General features: G+C 41.1%; 1 protein-coding gene across 3 annotated transcripts in view; it reads right to left on the bottom strand.

Annotated features, from left to right (window-relative positions):
* Positions 1-700: 700 nt before the first annotated feature.
* FAM91A1 (family with sequence similarity 91 member A1) overlaps positions 701-20687 on the bottom strand; it is a 54627-nt gene continuing 34640 nt past the window's right edge. The window contains exons 16-24 of one of the 3 annotated variants that reach the window (XM_019552546.1): positions 19181-19329; positions 17787-17921; positions 17394-17507; positions 12667-12739; positions 9286-9435; positions 8761-8868; positions 8191-8338; positions 7558-7627; positions 701-4277 (exon numbers count right to left, since the gene is read on the bottom strand). In XM_019552546.1, the coding sequence (XP_019408091.1) occupies positions 4089-4277; positions 7558-7627; positions 8191-8338; positions 8761-8868; positions 9286-9435; positions 12667-12739; positions 17394-17507; positions 17787-17921; positions 19181-19329 (1136 nt within the window). In that variant the 3' untranslated portion in view covers positions 701-4088. The remainder of the gene's footprint in view (positions 4278-7557; positions 7628-8190; positions 8339-8760; positions 8869-9285; positions 9436-12666; positions 12740-17393; positions 17508-17786; positions 17922-19180; positions 19330-20687) is intronic. The other 2 variants (XM_019552551.1, XM_019552552.1) reach the window with 2 other exon arrangements.

The raw sequence follows: 20687 nt of genomic DNA, 5'->3' as shown, positions 1-20687 counted from the left end.
GCCTGCACTGCTGCTCCAGGGTTGGGCTGGGGCCATGTTTAGTGCTCCAGTCTAGAAAGGGGACAGAGCCTGTTGGAGCAAAGCAAGAGCAAGGGGCAGGGAACAGAGGCTGAGGGGGACAGGAGGGAGGAAAGGAAGCAGATGTTATGGGAAGGAGAAGAAACAGAGGTGCAAGGGGAGGCAAGCAGGCAGGGACAGGCAGAGGTGGCAGGGGTCAGTTTGCTTGACCTCCCTGCTACTGCCTGCTTCCCTGCAGCAGTGGGAGGGATTAATTAAAAAGACAACTCCCCAGTAATTAGATTCTATACAAGGAAAATTATAACAAATGCATAATTTTGTCTATGTACAGAATCCAATCATTGGGGGGGCAGTCTTAAAGTCAGGGTCATCTTAGATTCAAGTAAATACAGTAAATCTAGGCCTTAATTCTACAGTTCACCTGTGTTTGCCAAGTTGACATCTTCTGGAAAACGTTTATGGGGAATATTGGGCCAAAGTTTGGCCCAAGTCTTCCTCTGACACTTGAAAGAACTGTAGGGGGCTGCTTCTTGAGCTCCAATACTATTTCGCCTGGCATCTATGGAGAACAGAGACTTTAGGAGGAAGTTATAAATTTAGGGTGATGCATTCAATTGGTGTCACAATTCATTTCCATGTCCATAAGAAACATCTGAAAAGGAAAACGCATTTTACACAATGGTTTGACCTACAACACAGTTTATTTGTAAACATTTATGTTACATGTGCCAATAATTTAATTGAACACAAGATTTTGTACATTTCAAAGTATACTATTAACAATGTCATACTAGAAGACAAAAAAAAAAAAAACTGTATTTCAGTTACAATTGCATTTTTAAACTTTAAAACCTTCAAAATACAAACCATTAGAAATGCACCAAACAAGAAAATAAAAAGAAGGTCCGAGAACACAGGCTGAGAGAAAATATGAACTGGTGGATAACAGTAACAGCTACAATAAAGCTTTTTAGTTGGTTCCAATTTCTCTCAAGAAAAGTCCAGCTAAAATACTGCTTAGGTCACTCCAGAGCATGCTGGTTTTAAGATGTATTTTTATGGATGTCAGATACCTAAAAAATACCTTTAAAATGTTACCAAATGATTTTTCCATAATTAATAGAATCCTTAGAAGAGGAAAGAATCTTGCATTAGATGGATTTTATTCATAATGCTATACAAAATAAGATTCTTTTGGTCTGAATGGAAGTCTTTTTGTTTATACTATGTCTGAAAGAAAAGATTAAATACTTTGAATAAAGCCCCTGGACCATACCAAGGATTAGGTTTGCAAATCAAGTTTAGGATTTTTTTTAGTCTCTCTCTGGTAGTCACCCAAGGTGCCTATACATGAGTGTGGAGGCTGCTCCGACATGCTAGAATTCCAGCACGTCAGAGCAGACTTAATTCATCACGTCTGCTGGAACGTAGCTGCTGGAGCGCAGCAATTGCTTTCTCCATCTTATGCATCAGTGTCCCTGGACTTGAAAAACGTCAGCAGGAGTGCTTGAACTAAAGCTCGAATGAGTTTTAGTTCAAGTGCCCCACCACCATTTTTAAGCGTGGGAATGCTGATTACAGGAGACATGGTGGCGCTTTAATTAGAGCAGTGCTCAGAACTGCTCTAATTAAAGTGCTGCCAGTCCACCCCACCCCCCGAGCATGTGTAAAAGTGCCCCCCATTCAGTAAAACTTTTCACGCCTGTAAGTATAGTTAGGTTCCTAAATTTGTGTTTAGGCACCTAATAAGGATAATTCATGGTCAGACTTGATTTTCAAAAGCTGCAAAAGTGCCTGATAACAGTAGCCAACAGTTTTGAAGACCAAGGAGCCGATTCTCTTTTTACACATTCACTTATAAAAACTTTAACCAATAACAGTGAAGGACAAAAAGCATTGAAGAAAAAAAAAAAAAGCCTTGCATTAAACTTTAGAACTCCCAGATGACTGACTTTTGTAAGAGTTATAACATCATGTACATATCTTTTTATATACAATGTAGTGGAGAGAATTAATACAAAATATGTAGCTAATTAATCTTCTAAAGCTCACTGCAGCAGTTTAAATAATGCCTACAGTACTGAAACGAAAAGCCGCCACCTCCAATGGAGATCTTCACTCTGCTGGTCATCAGAATTAAAACTCTCCGTGACAGATATTAACTTGTCTGCATTCTATGCTATTTCTCTCCCTCCTCCAATATCTGGTAGGAATATGCAGCATTTATTCTTCCTCTTGAAAATTTCCTTTGAAGAAAATAAGGCAACCAGTATGATTTTTAAAACAAAAAGATTCATCCGCTTCCAATACAAGGTTAACCTTTTCTTGTGCGAGTAACCAACACATTATGCCAAGCTCTATAATACCGGCAAAACAGAAAAGCTCAGCTGCTGCTGGTAAAAAAAAAAAAAAAAAAAGGGAAAAAAGGCAAATATAAGGAGAGCAGCACTGATCATCCCAAAGTCCAGTTTCTCAGCAGACAATGGACACTATATTTACACTCAGAGGAATGTATGTTAATGGGATGTGAAACCAAAGACAACTGGCATTTTCACAGTTCTAACTCAAATAAATGTTTTATATCACGAAGCATCTTCTCCTATTGAAAAATATACAAATATTTTCTTATCCCCACATAGAACAGGATACAAAATTAACTTTTATCATGAATAGTTTCTAGCATTATCTGTGCCAATATGACCTAGACTCTGTTACTACTATATTGCAAGGGTTGTAATTCATTTTAAAGACAGAATATTTAAATAAATAGCCCCAATAAAGAACAAAGAGGTCAGCAGAAAAATTCAGATGCTAATCTTTGAAGCCTTATCATTTTATACATCTCGTTTTCCTAGTGTACTAAATTGAATGAAATTTGGCAGAAGCCATCTCACAGAGCTCATAGAAAAACAAAAAATAAAGTGATGCTGTACAAATTCCTGCCCCTTTCTAGGAAGAAAACTTTGATACATTTACAGTGATTAAGTGGATCAACTCAATTAAAAACACTAACATTTTTCAAAACAAGCAGCAGACAGTTCAGTTTTGGGGGAAAAAAAACATCTGCCTGCAGGTCTCTCATTGCATTTTCCTCCCTTGCTGGCTATACCCACAATTCCCAACAGCTCTGTTCTTTTAGTCTACTTCTCCTGTTTACTCATCATCACCACCTGCCACTCAAATTTGCTGTGGAAAGCACTGAAGCCACAAACCAAGTAGTTACAATGTCACAAATACACCTTAACGACTTCAGGTAAGGAGGCCAAAATGTTCAAGGAACAAAGATCCTGCTTTCCTGTAAAAATGTTCTAGTAAACAATGGGCACAGCAAACACATCATTATATAGGTAAAGGATTTTGCCAGGAGGTAACCAAATTGATCCCTGGTGCAATTCAAATTTCACCATGAAATTATGCCAAAGATTAAACTGACCTTTACAAAGTCTGCCTCAAGTCATCAAGCCTTGATGAATTAGATTTTTACATAAAAAGTAAACAGCAAAAATTACTTGTACTGTTTTGCCAAACCCTCAGTATTAGATCAATTTAAATAATTTACAAACAACAGGCATAATTCTTAATGCCCTATAACACCATCATGATACTGGATTTTTAATATATAATACCACCGAGCCTTTCAGAGGAAGAGCCAAATCTCTTACCTTTTACAGAATAGGTATTCAGTAATACAATACAAAACTAAACCGGATTTATGTCAGAGTAACGAACATATAAAACAACTATTGCAGTATTTTTGTGGTGAGAGTTTAGAAATTTAACAATCAGAAAGCCTAGAAAGGGTGTGTTTAGAATTATAAAAGAAAGATTGTCTCAAGATAAAAATACAGTGCTGACAGCTAAAAAGCTCTCTGTTGCAGCAGGATATGCAGTAATGAGTAATAAGTTCTACACGGTGGAAGCATTTTCCCAATACTGCAACACACCACACTAACACTACTGTAATATGGGTTATGCTGCAGCAGCCTTATACCTTTTAGTGGTTGGCACTATAAATTAATTGTAATTGATAAAGAAAAGGCATTAAGTGAACAACGCATGGCGAATCCAAGCTATTTCATCTGTTCTTTAGGTATGCCTGAAATAAAAATTGAGGAAGGCAATCGTCCATTCCATTCAGATAATGCACCTTCTTTGAAGATTAAATTCTTGGCAGGAAGAGGAACGCACATATCAGCAGAAGGGTGTGAAAGCAAACTTGAATTAACATCAGAGAGCAGATCCAATGTTGAAATACCTTCCTAGAGACAGACGGGGGGACAAAAAAAAAAAAAAAGGCATCTGTAAAATAGGAACAAAGAATACGGTTTACAAACAAACGGAGTTCCATTGGGCTTACATAAACCAGAGATCAGCACCCTGGAGATTCTCCAAGTTACTTTAACCCAAGGGAATTTCACATTCTGTAGATAAATACATTCACCAACAAAAACATCAAACATCACTTGATGCCTCTGCATACTTCTTTCTGTGAACACACGTACAAGCCCTTTCAGGTCCAAAGGAGCCTTCTGGAGAATCCAAAAAAACTGTGAGGTCGTCTAGTCCAGCCATTTCAAGGCAAAATCATCTCAGACAAGTTTCCATCTAACCTGCTCTTGAAAATTTCTACAAAAGTTTCCCAGGCTGCCTACCGCGTTAAAAATAACCTTGTACCTAAAGTCAACAAAAGATAACCAATCTCAGATCCAAACTTCTCTAACTTCCTTTCTACCAAGAATATGAGCAAACTTTACCCCATTACAGTAAAAGTCACTGTGATCCACCCCAAAAAGGGTGCCTTCTATTCTAGAAGAGAATCAATCATGCAGAGCACTTAGATTTAAATAGTTAATATAGATCAATCTACTTCTCAGGGTTGGGATCCTCACACCCTTTGTGCCTCAAGCACTGATGATAGCCTTATGTCATACAACCAGCACCACAAGGTTGGATGCACTTATTGACCCATATTTTGGATACTTAGAATTCCTCCGTAAGCAGTGTTCTTCAGCTTCAAACATGCAAAGATCTGCTTCAAGAATTGTGTGCATCATTTCCAATTCTTTTTCATTTCTCAAATCTTTTCCTTATCAAAAGGAATCAACACATTCTTTACTACCAAACTGTAGCTAAGTACATTAAAAAAAATTCTAAAGCACAATGCAGTCAATTTTTCTTCTTTGGCCCATCCTACATCTCTCTTATAATACAGCCTTTTCCTTTTGGTATTAAGTGTGTTGCATAAAACAAATGTGATCTTTCTGCACCTGTTAAGCAGCAAGTTCCAGTTATGAGGTAGAGTGATGGAGATCTTGTTCTTACTGGATTTTGAATGCTCATTTTAATTTTCTGCAGAATTTATTATACTGCCATTCTTCACCTTGGTCCTAAATTTCACCCTTTCTGATCATGAACCCTTACTAGAAAAAAGTTTAGAACAGGGTCTTAAGAGCAAGAGGAAACCATAACATGCAAATAGGCCTCCAAGAAGACATTCAAGTAAATCAAGAGTCTTCCTTTTTCCATTGGCCTATCAAGTCAGCCCATCAATATCAATCTTCTGATATGGCTTCCAAAGACCTTCAAAAATCACTTGCATTGATTCTACTAGTGACTGGCTTGAATTGAATTCACTGAATTAAATTACTGTTCCATGTTCAAAGAGGAATTTGGTTTCAAGGTAAAAGTATGAGCAGTAGTTGCTTTAGTAATTTCAGGTGTTGCCTCATTAGGTAAAGATGACAACAGCATCTTAACTATTACATGCAAAAGTATTTTTTGCCAAAATATGGCAACTGTATGACCCCACAGATGTGGTACAATAAGTAGGCGTCTACCCAACTCAGTGAGACAGACAACCTGCTTATTGGGCAAGTTATGAGGCCAGCTGCCATTTTTGAGGGCTTATCAGGCTGTGTGACCAGGAGGATTGTTGGCTCTCCCTGGGGAGCCAGAATTTTATTTTAAGTAAGCACCCCCCACCACCACTCCACTCTGGATTTTGCAGAGATTGCTCAATTTCATAATTTCTGACCAACGGTGATTTGGAGAGGTCCATAATAACGTGTCATTAAAAGGGTCTCAAATGAGAAAAGAGAGGCTATTTCTCATCTGCATGGTGTCAGGGTAGAACTGAACACAGACATTTAAGGGGAGAGGACCTCTAACAGATTTCATGTTGTCAGATATATGGCTTCCATGATATTCTTAAGGTGAGGTGGTTTCTTTTTGAAAGCAGTAGGCTTAACTTTATCTGGTTAAATTACTACTCCCTCCAACAACTGCTAATCTTATTTAAAAAGGTGGAACTACTGTATTTTCTCATGGAACATGCACCTTTTCCCCAAAAAAAATCAGCACTCCAAGATTGGGGTATGTTTTAAGTGGGGTAAGATATTTTCTTTGCTGGAAAAACAACACACCTGGAGACACTGTACACGTCATGCAGCTGCCAAGACGGCTACCACTTCTGTCTGCTCAACAAACAGAAGGAGCAGAGTCCAGTGTTAACTCTCACAGCTCTGGCTACTGGCTGAATACTGTATCTCTTGCCCAAAACAAGACGTGAGCTGCTGGTAATAGCCCAAGGCATGTGATATGGAAACAATACTTTACTGTAAGGAGCAATTTATATATGTTCCTGTAAATAAAGTAGTAACAGTAAGTAGCAACAGACCCCTTTGCAAGGATCTGGGGTGCTACCTTGGATGACAGAGTAAGTCCTGGAAACAAAGAGCAGAAAGAATAGCACTGCAGGAGACAAATCTGACCCATATTGTGGTCCAAAGTGATGCCACATTTCCTGGACACTGTATATCAGTCATCCATAAACACTGGAAGTCTTTTTCTCTACGTTCTACCATCCAAAAGCCAAAATGTAAGTTTTATTTGGGGATGTACGATACACAAAAAACATACGGTAAATGAAACAAGCAGCATGGACAAGCATGTAGGAATCATGTTTAGTTACTTTTATATGTAGATATACATATACGCACAAAGAGCCCAAAGGATTCAGGAAGTGTTCACACAGCAACTATGGAATTTGAGGCATAATGGAGGTTACCCCATGGGGACCACAGATCTATCTGTCACTGCAGTGTTTACTTTAAAAAAACAGAATTTAATAGCTTTACATCTGCCACTCAGCCCGCTAAATGTACATGTTAAAGTTTTACTTAAAATTATCAAAATATTTCTAAGCCAGCCAGCCAGAACTTGAAATCTAATTAATATTTAAGAATATACAAATCAGTAGTACCTAAAACGACTTCTGTCCAGAATCCACCTACAAATATTTAGGACTTCTCTGAGCTCATTTTCCTACCCATATTGTCTCTCAAGACCCTCGTAAACAGGAAAATCCATTTTACACTAAGACATAAAATCCAGCAACAAAACTGAATGAGATCAGACAAGAAAAATATTCTGCTGGTAACACTTTAGAAAATAGTGACTTTTTAATTTGATAGTGCCTTTAAAAAGGATCACAGGAAAAGGGAAAAAAAACCCAGAAACATTTTGATTCCTTCCGCTTACCTGGAATGAATGAACAAAGTTAAGGACCTGTAGAGACAATTTTCTACTGGAATGTAAGAGTTTCTGAAGGCTGTCAAAATGAACAAAGTGAAAGCTGGATAAATATAGCAAGTAAGATTAAAAGGACATATACTCAAACATAGACTCACAGCATTTTGCTACATTTTGAGAGTGCCGAAGCACCAGAGGTCATCGTCTTGAAAGTATCCTAACATCACCTGTCAAAGCAAAGCTCTAAAACAAAAAGCAAAACAAAAAACCCATCACACAGAGCTTAGTGGAATACTATTATCACTGCATCAAAAGGCAAGTTGCTAACGGAACTCCAACCCTATCTGCTCTAGACTTTAGGGTTTGTTCACTCCAGTAAAATGAATACCATATTTTCTAGCAATATTTCAGTTTTGTTACTACGACAATACAAACTACAGCTAAACCAGTTACTAAACTGCGTGCGTTAACAGCCAGTAATTTTTATCCTGGTCTTGAAGCCTATCATGCACTTAATCAGAACTGCCAAGCAGCTCATCTTTGTTCTTATACTACATTTACAACTTCAAAATTTCAGGTTTTGTATTGCCAAAACACAGATAAGGTTACATATACAACAGCTGTGGGAAAACAGAATCTCACCTTTCTTTTCTACACAGTCCATGAGCGGCAATTTTTCGGCAGACTTTCCGGTTTAATTCTGAACTAAAAAGCGGAATGCCAAAGCACAATTCCAGGGGAACCCATTCCAATTCTGTTGTGGGTACTACAAGAGATATACCACAGCTTACTGTAAAGAACAATCAAATGGAGATGGGGAAATAAGGGAGAAATAATACCTGAGGTGATTTCCATCTCCTCAAAATTAAAAAAAACAAAAAGAAAAAACAACAACAAAAATCAGCTGTTGTTCTGAACAGTTCAGTTTCCACTACCCATTCTTTCCAAAAAGAAAAGGGATTCGTTTGAAGAAGAAATCCTACCAATGCTAAAAGATTCTTTAAGAGAAGTGCATTAAAATGTTTTATTATCCTATTGTGCTGTGTCAATGTGCAGATGGTCTTTAAAGGTGTACTGTTCATTTAAAAAGAGCACAGCCCCAGTGGAAGCACTAAGCACACTAGTACAGTGTGCACAAAGACTAGATGCTTCTGTCCAGTAAGAATCCAGTTTTCTACCATGAAACAAATACAGGAAGATTTTATTTTTTACCTTCAGGGCTTTGCTTAGATGAAGAATCCAGTGAGCTCTCCTCTATTACCATTTCAAATGATTCTGTGCTCCCATTTACATCAGATCCTGATGCTAAGTCAGTCTCACCTAAATATAAAGATATTTCTTGAGATTCCATCAAACATTAATTGCTTCCTAATGTTCAGAATATCATTCAATTTTACTCCATTTCAGAGATACTTTATATGTTTATTACCAGTACACCACATCAACTCGTGTTAAAAAAAAAAACAACAAACAGTCCAAGGGCATTATTTGGACTAGGTTTGGGCTTAAGAGAATTAAAAAGAAAATCTGGAATTTAATATTCTATTTAAAGAGAATAATTTTTTTTGTTTTCAAAATACAACCACATCTACCCTTTAATGCTTTAATAAAAGCTTGCATTTCATCCTTCCTTTGAATGTTCAAATTCAATATGCTTTTACCATTTTCTATTTAAAAGATTACAGGAATTCAAATGAGGTCTTAAGCAAAGACTAGTAGTTTGCATGGATGATTTACCTCTTCCATCAGAAGCATCACTCAGCTTTCTGTTTGCATGTCGACTAGAAGGGTTCAGCATGGTAACGTAGCCACAGAAATGCTGCAAATCTACTTTATCACTCAATATCTTCAAAGCCTTGTGAACACCCATGTTCACACGAGAAAATTCTATTGGAAAACAAAAAAGTATGTACACCAGTTGGCCTTCTGCCATCATAAGAAATGGATGCAAATGTGGCTCTATTGCAGTCTACCTATAGGTAATGATGGATAAATTTCTAATTTGGAGGTTCATTTAGGCATGTGTAAATTTTCCTTCTTCCTGTATCTGCACTGGAGGAGTTAGCATACTGTTGTGTGGTACAGGAACCAAGATAAATCTGTTCTCCAATGAAAAAGAGGAGAGAGGGAGGAGGAAAGCACACAAGTGAGAAAAAGAAGTACGAGGTTAACAGAAATACTTCCGCTTATTGAGGTGGGAGAGAAAAAGGACAGCAGGCTCCTATGAGGGGTCTCAACAACACCCATGCTTTTCACTGAACTCTATTCTCAATCTTCCTCAGTGAATTAAGAGGTAGGTGCAACAGACATTGTGAAGTACATGAGAGAAATTCAAGGTTGGCAGGATTTGAGTCTAATAATGAAGAACCTATTGGCTTTTCACATCCAGCTGTGGATGATAAAAGGACAAGGAGGGTTGAGAAAGACCTTGCTGCTTTCTTCAAGCTTTTTCCACAAGAATCAAAATTTTCTACTAAAATTCCAAGAGGACAGGAAGTGAATATGGAAAATAGCTCATGGCGAACCTAAACATAAGGGGATTCAGTTTGGTTTGCACTTCGTGAACTACCAATCAGTACAGATTCTGATATAAAATTTCAGGGCTCATACAGAAATTTCAGCCTGGAGCTACAGAAGCTTAATTAGTCCTTCCTTGATCCCTCCTTCAGTATTCAAAAACTTGCATCCTAATCAATCAACCATTAAGTGGATTTTCAAAGTAGCTCACTAGTTTATGATTTAATAAAGCCAAACTACTCCAGCATTGAATACAGAGAAAGGAGATGTAAAGAGATAGCAATAGCTTTTAGAAAGAAATCCAGAGTCAAAACATTACATTGACTTGTTTTCTATACTGCAGGAATGCCCACAGGTATCCATCACAATAACTTAGTTAAGCTTACCAAATGCCAAAATATTTTCTACCACTGGTGCTCTGTAAGAATCATAATGGCAAGGCAAGACTTACAAGATGAAATGAAGGAGGTTTTACACAAAAGTAGAATTATACATTGTTTCTATAACTTTGTGCCAAGCATAAAGAGTAATTTGGAAAAGACCTGTACCAAAAACAGTGCTAGGAAATATTAAAAGTTAATTCCATCCTGTACCAGGGAACCAGAAGGCTCCTCTTACTTTAAAAGAAAAGTGTAGCAGGCTAAGGTAAATCAGGGAGGACTGGCAGCTAGGAAATAAGCTACCTGCTAAGGAACTGGCTGCCAGCACACAAACAGACTGCAAGTCACAGGTACAGGCTAACCTTGGAAAGGAACTCACCCAAGGAATGGAAGCAGAACAGTAAAATGCACCAAGGGCAAGCAGGGAGGCAGCTAAGAAGCAGTGGGCTGCAGACAGATAAGCTAAGTCCTAGCAGGAGAACAGGTAGGTCATCAGGCACAGAGGGGAAACTTCTGCGAATGCCTGCAGTCACATGACCAGATGGGTCTGGGCTTAGAAGACTTGTAACACCAGTTCCTGAGTCCAGGCAGACAGTCTGACCCTCCTAGCACTGTATAGAGTAAAGAGTTCCCTTCATAGAAAGCTGCAGTGGGAAGCTCTGCTGACTCCTGGAATGCCCTGATAATACCAGTAAGGTAACTGGATGCTTCCTGCAAGAGGGATGGGACCCAGGTCAGGACAGAAGCTTGCTAGACAGTTTGGAGTTTTGTTAGAGCCAGAGTGCTTATGTTTTGGTTTGGTCTGGACCCAAAAACCTGCAAAGAAAGACTTTTTTTGCTACTATTTAGTTGGTCTAATAAGAGGTAATGCCTCTGGCCAGGGGCAATGTGTAGGGGGTACATGCAGGTGCACATGCATCCCCTGAGCGTGGCAATGCACTCCCTATAAAGAGGTCCAGCCAACACTGTCAGCAGCACCTGCAGGCAGTTGCCACTCGCCACCCCACCGCTGACACTACTGGTGGGGTCTGCAGGTGGTCCACGATCCCTGCTGGCCGGCAGCGGCTGCAGGTGGTTGCCAGCCTTTGGTCAAGTGCTCATCCCCTGCCCTGGCTGCTGACAGCACTAGTGGCGTCTGTGGGAGCTGCTCTTACCACCACCGTGGCCACGAGTCATTCATGACTCTGACCCAAGAGTTCTGTTTCTCTTTATTTCTTAGACCAACCCAGCTATGACACATATCCCTGAAATATGGTTTGGTTTGAATTCTAACTGGTGGCTAGTGTTTTGGTTTACTGAGGAGGTTGAGGTCCCAGTCATGTCCAAGGGACACGACTGCTTTGGGTCCAGCCAGGGGTGGGGTTCACATTGTGAGAGGAGCAGAGACAGGACCTGGGGCCCAATGCCTGAGCAGGATGTGAACCGGAGTCAGGGACCTGCAGCCTGATAAGGGCAAAACAAGTGCCCAGCAGGGGCAAGAACCACGGTCAGGGACCCATAAAGTGGGAGGGATAGGATCAGACCAGAAGAGCAGAGACCAGGGGCCACAGGCACAGCAGCCCTTGAAGTGTGAATTTTGGGGCCACAAGCCCAGAGACACTGTTGACTGACAGGGCTGAGACAGAGAGACGGACCTGAATCTGCAGACCAGGAATGAAGGCTTGCAGCCAAAGGAAAGGGAAGCTGAAGCCAGGAGAGCTGAAGCCTCTACAAGGAACAAAACGGTACAGTAACAAGTATGAGGCATGAGCACAGCTGTAGGGGAGGTCAGAGGCCATGACCAGCCTATAAGGTGATGAGTGCCCTCGAGCACATGCAGACCAGGAGGGGCCACTGGCAGGAATAAACCAAGGCTCACTATGACCCACAGGCAGCCTCCCTTTCTAAATGTATTAAGAATAGTAAGGCGTGGCAGAAAAAGGGAGAGGACCTCAGAGAGAGCAGGGCAGGAAGCATATGGTCACTGGGGGCATCACAGCCGCCCCTGGTATAGGAACCTGTTACACAGGGAAGGAAAGGGAGTCAAACACATTGGAAGTTGGAGGGACGTTTATAGGGATGAAGTTTGCAAACAGCCTTTGAATGCAACATTTAAGAGATGTATGTGACTTGCACTTCAAAAGTTCAAATGAGCAACATTGTTGGCTCTTGTATTAGCAAGTGGGTTTCAACAGGATTACTGCAAACACCTGTGGCAAAATTCGTATTAAAAGATAGTTACCGCCTTGTTGCTCTACTTCATCAAATGGAAAAGGTACATGCATTGTTTCCCCCATTCCATGCATTCCATGTCCCTAAATATCGAAAAAGTTAAAGGGGAAAAACAATTGTATAGTTATTGCCACAGTTTTTTAAAGCACAAACAGAAAATGAGCTCAATAATGCTTATGTAACAAACGGGTAGACCAAAAAGAACATGCATACATTAAAAATTTATGTTAGCTACAAGCTTTAAACACCCATTATTGTAAATGAAAAAAATGACACTGTGGTAAAAAAGGACTATAGTTCTAAGTTTTAATATGCCCAACTACAAACATTTATCATTGTTAATTAATTTCCAACTATCACTAGCATAGGGACAACCATCCCAAGCTGTACTCAAATAATTGCTTCTCTTTTCATTACGGCAGATTTAGTCAGAGCTGTTTGTAGTATACACAGCATGAATGCTACATAATATGATTAACATTTGCTATTTGACTTACTAATTCTTCTGGTCACTTCAGTGGTTTAACAAGTCAACATGCAATTTTCTTTATTCACACGTAATGTCACGGTAGGTTAATGAAAAAAAGATATTCTGAAATTACTGACATCAACTACATGTCAGTAGTACCACTAAAGAACTTTTATTTTAGAGGTTTAAAAAGAGTAAGAATTCTTTCCAAATAATATGCAATAGCAGTTTCTCTTAGCTACAATCCACTCTCACAAGTGTTTGTTTTGTTTTGTTTTATAGACAGGAAGGACAACCACAAAGCTACTTTTCATTTGCTATTACCCCATGCTGCTCATCCATGTGCGTACCAATGATACTGCCAGGGGAGACCCTGAGCAGATCAAAAGTGCACAAGACTCTGGGTGCACAAATGAAGGGGACAGGGGCTCAGGTGGTATTTTCCTCAACCCTTCCAGTCAAAGGGAAGGGCCCAGGCAGGAGCAGATGCATCCTGCAGATTAATGCATGACTGCACAGATGGTGTCACTAGCAGGACTCTGGCTTCTTTGACCACAGAATTTTGTTCCAGGAAGGTCTGCTAGGAAGAGACATGATCCACCTGACAAAGACAGGGAAAAGCATCTCTGCAGACAAGCTTGCTAACTCAGTGAGGAGGACTTTAAACTAGGTTTGCCAGGGGGTGGAGACCAAAGCCCTGAGGTAAGTGGGGAAGTGGGTGACTGGGAAGAAGCACAAGCAGGAGAGACTTTCTAATTCTTCCTCAGAAAGCAGGGCAAATCAGCTGGTTACCTCAGGTGCCTCTACACAAATGCATGGAGCCTGGGATACAAGCAGGAAGAATTGGAAGTCCTTGCAAAGGCAAAGAACTACGATACGACTGGAATAACAGAGATTTGGTGGAACAGCTCATATGACTGGAGCACTGTCAAGGATGGGTATAAACTGTTCAGGAAGGACAGGCAGGGGAGGAGTTGAGCTTTATGTAAAAGCCATATGATTGCTCAGAGCTCCACTATGAAACTGGAGATAGGCTTGTTGAAAGTCTCTGGGTCAGGGTCAGAGGGGAGAGCAACAACGATGATGTCATGGTGGAGATCTGCTATAGACCATGAGACCAGAAGGCTGAGGTGGATTAAGCTTTTTCAAACAGCTGGTGGAAGGTTCCCCAATCGCAGGCCCCGGTTCTCATGGAGGGCTTCAATGACCCTGACATCTGCTGCGAGGGCAATACAACAGTGCACAAGAAATCCAGGAAGTTTTTGGAGAGTGCTGGGGACAACTTCCTGGTGCAAGTGCTGGAGTGGCCAACTAGAGGCCATGCTCTCCTTGACCTGCTGTTCACAAACAGAAAAAAAAAAAACTGATGAGGAATGTAATACTGGATGGCAACTTGGGCAACAGCAACCACAAGATGACTGAGTTCTGGGGAAAGAAAGGAAGGAGAGCAGCACAGTATGGACCCTGGATTTCAGAAAAAGACAACTTTAATTCATTCAGGGAACGATGCGCAGGATCCCCTGGGAGGCCAGTCTGAGGGGGAGAAGAGTCCAGAAGAGCTGGCTGTACTTTAAAGAAACTTTACTGACAGTGCAGGAACAAACAATCCCGACGTGCAGGAAGACTAGCAAGTGTGGCAGAAGAACACCTGGGCTTAGTAGGGAATTCTTCAGTAAGATAAAACACAAAAAGGAAGCTTAAAAGTGGAAACTTGAATAAGCAACTAGTGAGGAATGTGAGAGTACTGCTCAGGCATGCAGGATGAAAATAAAGGCGGCCAAACCACAACTGGATTTGCAACTAGCAAGGGACATGAAGGGTAACAAGAAGGGTGTCTACAGGTATGTCAGCAACAGTAGGAGGATTAGGAAAAATGGGGAAGGCAATCTAGTGACAGAGGATGCAGAAAAGGCATCCTCAATGCCTTTTTCACCTCAGTCTTCACAGGCAAGGTCAGCTCCCAGACTACTGCACCTGGCAGCACAGCCTGGGGAGGTGAGTAGTCAACTGTGGTGAAAGAACAGGGCAGGGACTATCTATGACGTGATGATTGGCTCTGCAGATGCAGCAAGAGCAACAAATATGACCACTTGACTTTAGCAAGGCTTTTCGTATGGTCTCCCACAACATTCTCACAACCAAGCTAAGGAAGTAAGGAAGTAAGCTGGCTGGATTGTCAGGCTCAAAGGGTAGTAATCAATGGCTCAATGTCTAGTTGACAGCCAGTATTAAGTGGAGTGTCTCAGGGGTCAGTCCTGGGGCTGATACTGTTCAATATTTTCAATGACCTGGAAGTTGGGATGGAGTGCACCCTAGGCAATTTCATGGACAACACCAAGCTGGGAGAAAATAGTGGATAAGCTGTAGGGTAGGGCAAGGATTCAGAGAAACCTCGTTAAATTGGAGGACTGGACCGAAAGAAATCTCATGAGGTTCAATAAGGACAAGTGCAAAGTCCTGCACACAGGACAGAACAATCCCATGCACCGGTACACGCAGGGGATCAACTGGCTAAGTAGCAGCTCTGCAGAAAAGCACCTGGGGTTTACAGTGAATAGGCTGAATATGAGACAACAGTATGCCATTGCTGCCAAGAAAGCTAATGGCATACTGGGCTACATTAGGAGAGTTGCCAGCAGATAGAGAGAAGTAATTCTTCCCTTCTATTATGCACTGGTGAGGCCTTACCTAGAGTACTATCTAGTTTTGGGGCCCTCACTACTGAAAAGATACAGACAGGTTGAAAAAAGTCCAGCAGAGGGCAACAAAAATGGTTTGGGGGCTGGGACACATGACTTCTGAACAGAGGCTGAGGGAACTGGGCTTATTTAGTCTGCAGAAGAGAAGACTGAGGGAAGATTTAACAGCTGCCTTCAACTACCTGAGAAGGGTTCCAAAGAGGATGGAGCTGGACTGTTCTCAGTGGTGGCAGATGACAGAACAAGGAGCAATGGGCTCAAAGTTGCAGCAAGGGAAGTTTACATTAGATATTAGGAAGGGTGGTGAAGCACTGGAACAGGTTACCCAGAGAGGTGGTGGAATCTCCATCCTTGGAGGTTTTTAAGGCCCGTCTTGACGAAGTTCTGGCTGGAAAAATCTAGTTGGGGATGGTCCCACTTTGAACAGGCGGTTGGACTAGATGACCTCCTGAGGTCCCTTCCAACCCTAATTTTCTATGATTCTTCTGTGGCCTTCAACCCTAGTGGTATCCTTCTCTTTGAAAAGATCTTCTCCTAGATCTGCGATTCCCACTACTTCGTAACAGCTCAAATGCATCACCCCTCTCAGACCCTCATGCTGAAGTCTGTGTCCTGGTTCTCACTGTAACTGTTGCAACTCCCTTCTATAGGGCCTCAAGTTGGATACATCCGAGATCTTTAATTTATACTCTTTTCACATGCTTCTCTGGATGCGCTAACAGCCTTATTTTATATACTTCAGCTAATCTATATCACCTAAAAGCTTTTAAGTTGCTTAAATTTCTCTTCCTTTTCAGGAGCTAATACAAATAGATCTTAAAAAGAAGTTCAGTATACATTTAGCTTGAAAGTTACTGGACAAGAAGATGCACCGAGCACAAACACCTTAGCATAAAAAGTGTGCTAAGTTTTGGGGAAAAAAAAGTATGAGTTTTCAGTACACAGACCTTTGAAAAATGTGACATCCACAAGTACAGTTGTTTTTTGATCACATGTGTTCTGGCTGTATTTTATTAAACAGCAAGTATGTCAAACTCATTTAGCTTCATGGGCTGGATCTGGACAGTGAGACTTGTCACTGTTCCAGTGGTGGGGTGAGTGGCAGCAGTGTTAAGCCTCTGGGTGCTGGCCCTGCTAATACAATGGTACTGATAACCACACGGGTTAATGTCACTGCAGAACTGCATCCCCAGCAAGGATCTTAACCCAGACATTTTGTGGCAGGGCAAGTGGTGGCAGCATTTACCCCGCCTTGGTGTTGCCCCTGTTGACACACAGTCTGCCCACTGTGGGGCAGAGGGTTAAATGTCACCACACGGGAAAATTTTCAACACCATGTGCTGCATTTGGAGGTCTGTCTTCTGAACTGCAAAAACCCCCAATAAGCCAGATGCCCCACATCTGCAGGCTGTGTGTCTGAACACCCCTGCTATGTAGTGTATGTTTGAATCCTCATGGCTGTATACAAGTGACAAACTTAGGGAGGCTTTTAAAATTAGTCTGATACAGCAGCACAGATTATACAGCAGAGCTGGAGTTATTTTATTATTCACAAAGAACATTTTATACCTGAATTAGCACAGCAGAATGTGTCAATGCATCATTCAACATCGCAAGCACATTTGAAGTTGGAACTACTCCTGGGTCGTGACCCCACGATGTTATTAATAAGCGATCATAACCCTATAAAACAGAAGTTAACGAGCTATTTACAGCAGTAATTCATTATTCGTGTTTATACAAGTAACAATATAAAATTAGGTTAATCATGAATTACTGGCAGTAAGTACAGTCCTCTAGTGGTGTATTGTATCACTACTTATGCTCACACTACCCACTTTGATAGAGACGTAAAATCCCCTAACTCAAAGATTTTAGATGCTAGTTTATACAGGATACATCTGAGGAAAATTCAGATTCTATTTTAAATTTCGGGGGGGGGGGGGGGGGGAAATAACATACCTGAAAAATATCGGGAAGCTTTCGAAGCCTTGTTCCTTTAGATAGCAACAGAGATGGTGGTCCTTGTCCAGTAATATGGTAAATATACAATTTGAACCAGACTGAACTAATTTCTGGTATAGCTGGTCCAATATGCTGGGGAAAGATTATCCAAAAGGTATGACAGAAAAGTATCACTTACATTGCAGCTATTAAGTGTACAGCTACAGTTAAGAAGTCTTTGGATAAGTCTCACACTACAGTCAAGTGCAAGATAAGCCAGCTGGTTTTACCATAAAAATTCCAGCTACCCCAGACAGCCCAGCTATGGCAGCATACAGCTCTCTGCAGGGGCTAGTTTAGCTTGAACTATAGGCATAATCTGCAGTTGGTATTTCTCTACTGTTTGGTACACCCCAAGAGCTTCCCCTGCTAACAGATTACCAGCAGCAGCAACATCATTTCACTATCACATGGCAAACCCAAGCTCAAATCCTCAAGTCTGGCTGGTCCCCTGGGTACAGCAAAAGATGGGAAAGACATTTGCTTAAAATACTGGATTTGCTGAACCTCCCATAGATCTAGTATGCACATTGCTACCAAAAGCTATATAACCTTTGAATAGTCTTTCTTAAATGCTAAAGGGGCACACCCCAGGGTTTGGGAAAGAATAGCATACAAACTGTAAGCATTTGCAGCAATTAGGTGATCCTGACTACTGAAATAAATGATACAATTCCATTCACTTCAAATGCTGCAGGGTTAGCACTTTAATTTTCTAGGATTTCTTCAGGCTAGATATTCAATATCTATAATTATCTGCTGTGAGAAGGAATCACCACACCTTTATCATCAAGTGCTTTCTGAGAGATTTGGTACGAAATTAAAACGGATTTTTATCCCAGGAAGAAACAATGCTATTGTAGAAAACAAAATTAAAGAGCTTTATCATGCCACTCTGCTTTTAATTAAGTACTCTTTGTATTCATGTTGAACAGCCTGCAGATGTGGTGGACATAGTCCTAAAGTACTCTGCATTCTGCCAAAGTGAAACAAAACATTTTATTTCCTGGTATTTACCCAGAGAAAAGATAAGGCCATTGCCAAAGAGATCCTATTGAGAAAAGGAATTTAAAAACACAAATTTTGTTATCTGAACATCTGTCACTGCATTTCTTTAATTAGAAAGTTCGTTACTCTGAAGGTATTAAAGTTGACCTTAATGAGGAACATACATATTATAAATTCAACGTACTCTGATTTTTATGAGCTAGAATACAGTCCTACATCCAAATAATTGGAATCAAATGTCCCAGTGAAGCCATGTTCAATTAAGAAGATCCAAATATAGCTACTTTAATATTACAAGATTTAAAAGCAAAATGCAATAGACTATCTTTGAAATGTGTTCTCACCTGGGGGGTACAGCTGCTGATGGGTCGGATTTCATTGGTAAGAGGTGCCATGGAGACAAGCAGGGTATAATTTTTATTTAGCACTCTGCTGCAAGTAGCTGGATCTAAGCCAAGCAAACTCTCGCACCGTAAGAGATCCAATGGGTAACCTGGGTTAATAAGGTCAAAAAAAAAAAATTAGCAGTTAGGCAAGTAGTAGCTTTTATGACCTCAGGAAAGCAGGGTTGCAAGAGACCTCACAAAGTAATCTAGTCCAGCTCCCTGTTCAAGGCAGGATCATCCCTGACTAAACCAGCCCAGCCAAGTAGCTGTGTAACCTGCTCTGAAAAACTAACAAGGATGGAGGTTCTACATTTTTTCTTGGTAGCCTGATCCAGTGCTTGACCACTCTCAAAGTCAGAAAGTTCCTCTTAATCTCCAACCTAAATTTCCCCAGCTGCAGCTTGATTCTATTGCTCCTAGTACTGTTTCCTACAGCCACAGAGAAAAGCCCATCTCCATGCTCTCTATAATCACGCTTCATGCAACTGCAAACCACTACCAAATCCCCCCTCAGTCTGCTCTTCTCAGGCTAAATAACCTTAGCTTTTTCAGCCTTTCTTCATAAGTCATGCTTCCCAGACCTCTAATTATTTTTGTTCCTCTCCATCAATTCGTCCACATACTTCCTGAAGTGTGGGGCCCAAAACAGGACACAGTGCTTCAGGCAAGGCTTCACCAGTGCTGAACAGAGCAAAAAAAATCATTTCCCTTGATTTGCAAGTGACACTCCTGGTAATACAACCCAGGATACTGTAGGACTTCTGGCAAAAAAGAGCACACTGTTGGCTCAAATTCACCTTATGGTTCTATTGTAACCCCCAGATCCTTCTGTACAGTACTGCAGTCTGTCAGTCATTCCCTAGTCTGTATCTGTACATGCAATTATTCTGTCCTAAATGCAGGTCTTTGCACTTGTCCATGCTGAATCTCATCTGGTTGACTGCAAACCATGTTTCCACTTCTATGCAGGTCATTCTGGATCCTAGCCCTGCCCTCCAGAGCATCTGCAATTACACCCAACTTGGTGTCATCTGGAAAATTGCAAAGCATATATCTGATCCCGTTACACAAATCTTCAGTGAAGATGTTTCATAGTTTCTAGTGTCGGAAGGGACCTGAGCAGATCATTGAGTCCGACCCCCTGCCATGGCAGGAAAGAGTACTGGGGTCAAACGACCCCAGCAAGGTGGCTGTCTAGCCTTGTCTTAAAGACTCCCAGGGTAGGAGCCTGCACCACTTCTCTTGGAAGTTGGTTCCAGATCCTAGCTGCCCTGACCATGAAGTCGTGCCTCCTGATATCTAGCCTAAATATACCCTCTGCCAGCTTGTGACCGTTATTCCTGGTCACTCCTGGTAGTGCTCAGGGGACCAGGGACTCCCAATGCCTGCTGGTCCCCTCTGACTAGTTTGTAACAGGCCACTAGATCTCCCCTCAGCCTTCTCTTGTGGAGGCTGAACAGGTTCA

This window comes from Crocodylus porosus, unplaced genomic scaffold (assembly GCF_001723895.1).
Source record: "Crocodylus porosus isolate Cpor-Errol unplaced genomic scaffold, CroPor_comp1, whole genome shotgun sequence".
NCBI lineage: Eukaryota > Metazoa > Chordata > Crocodylia > Crocodylidae > Crocodylus > Crocodylus porosus.
The sequence above is the reverse complement of the archived record's forward strand: the minus strand, read 5'-3'. Positions and strand labels throughout refer to the sequence as shown.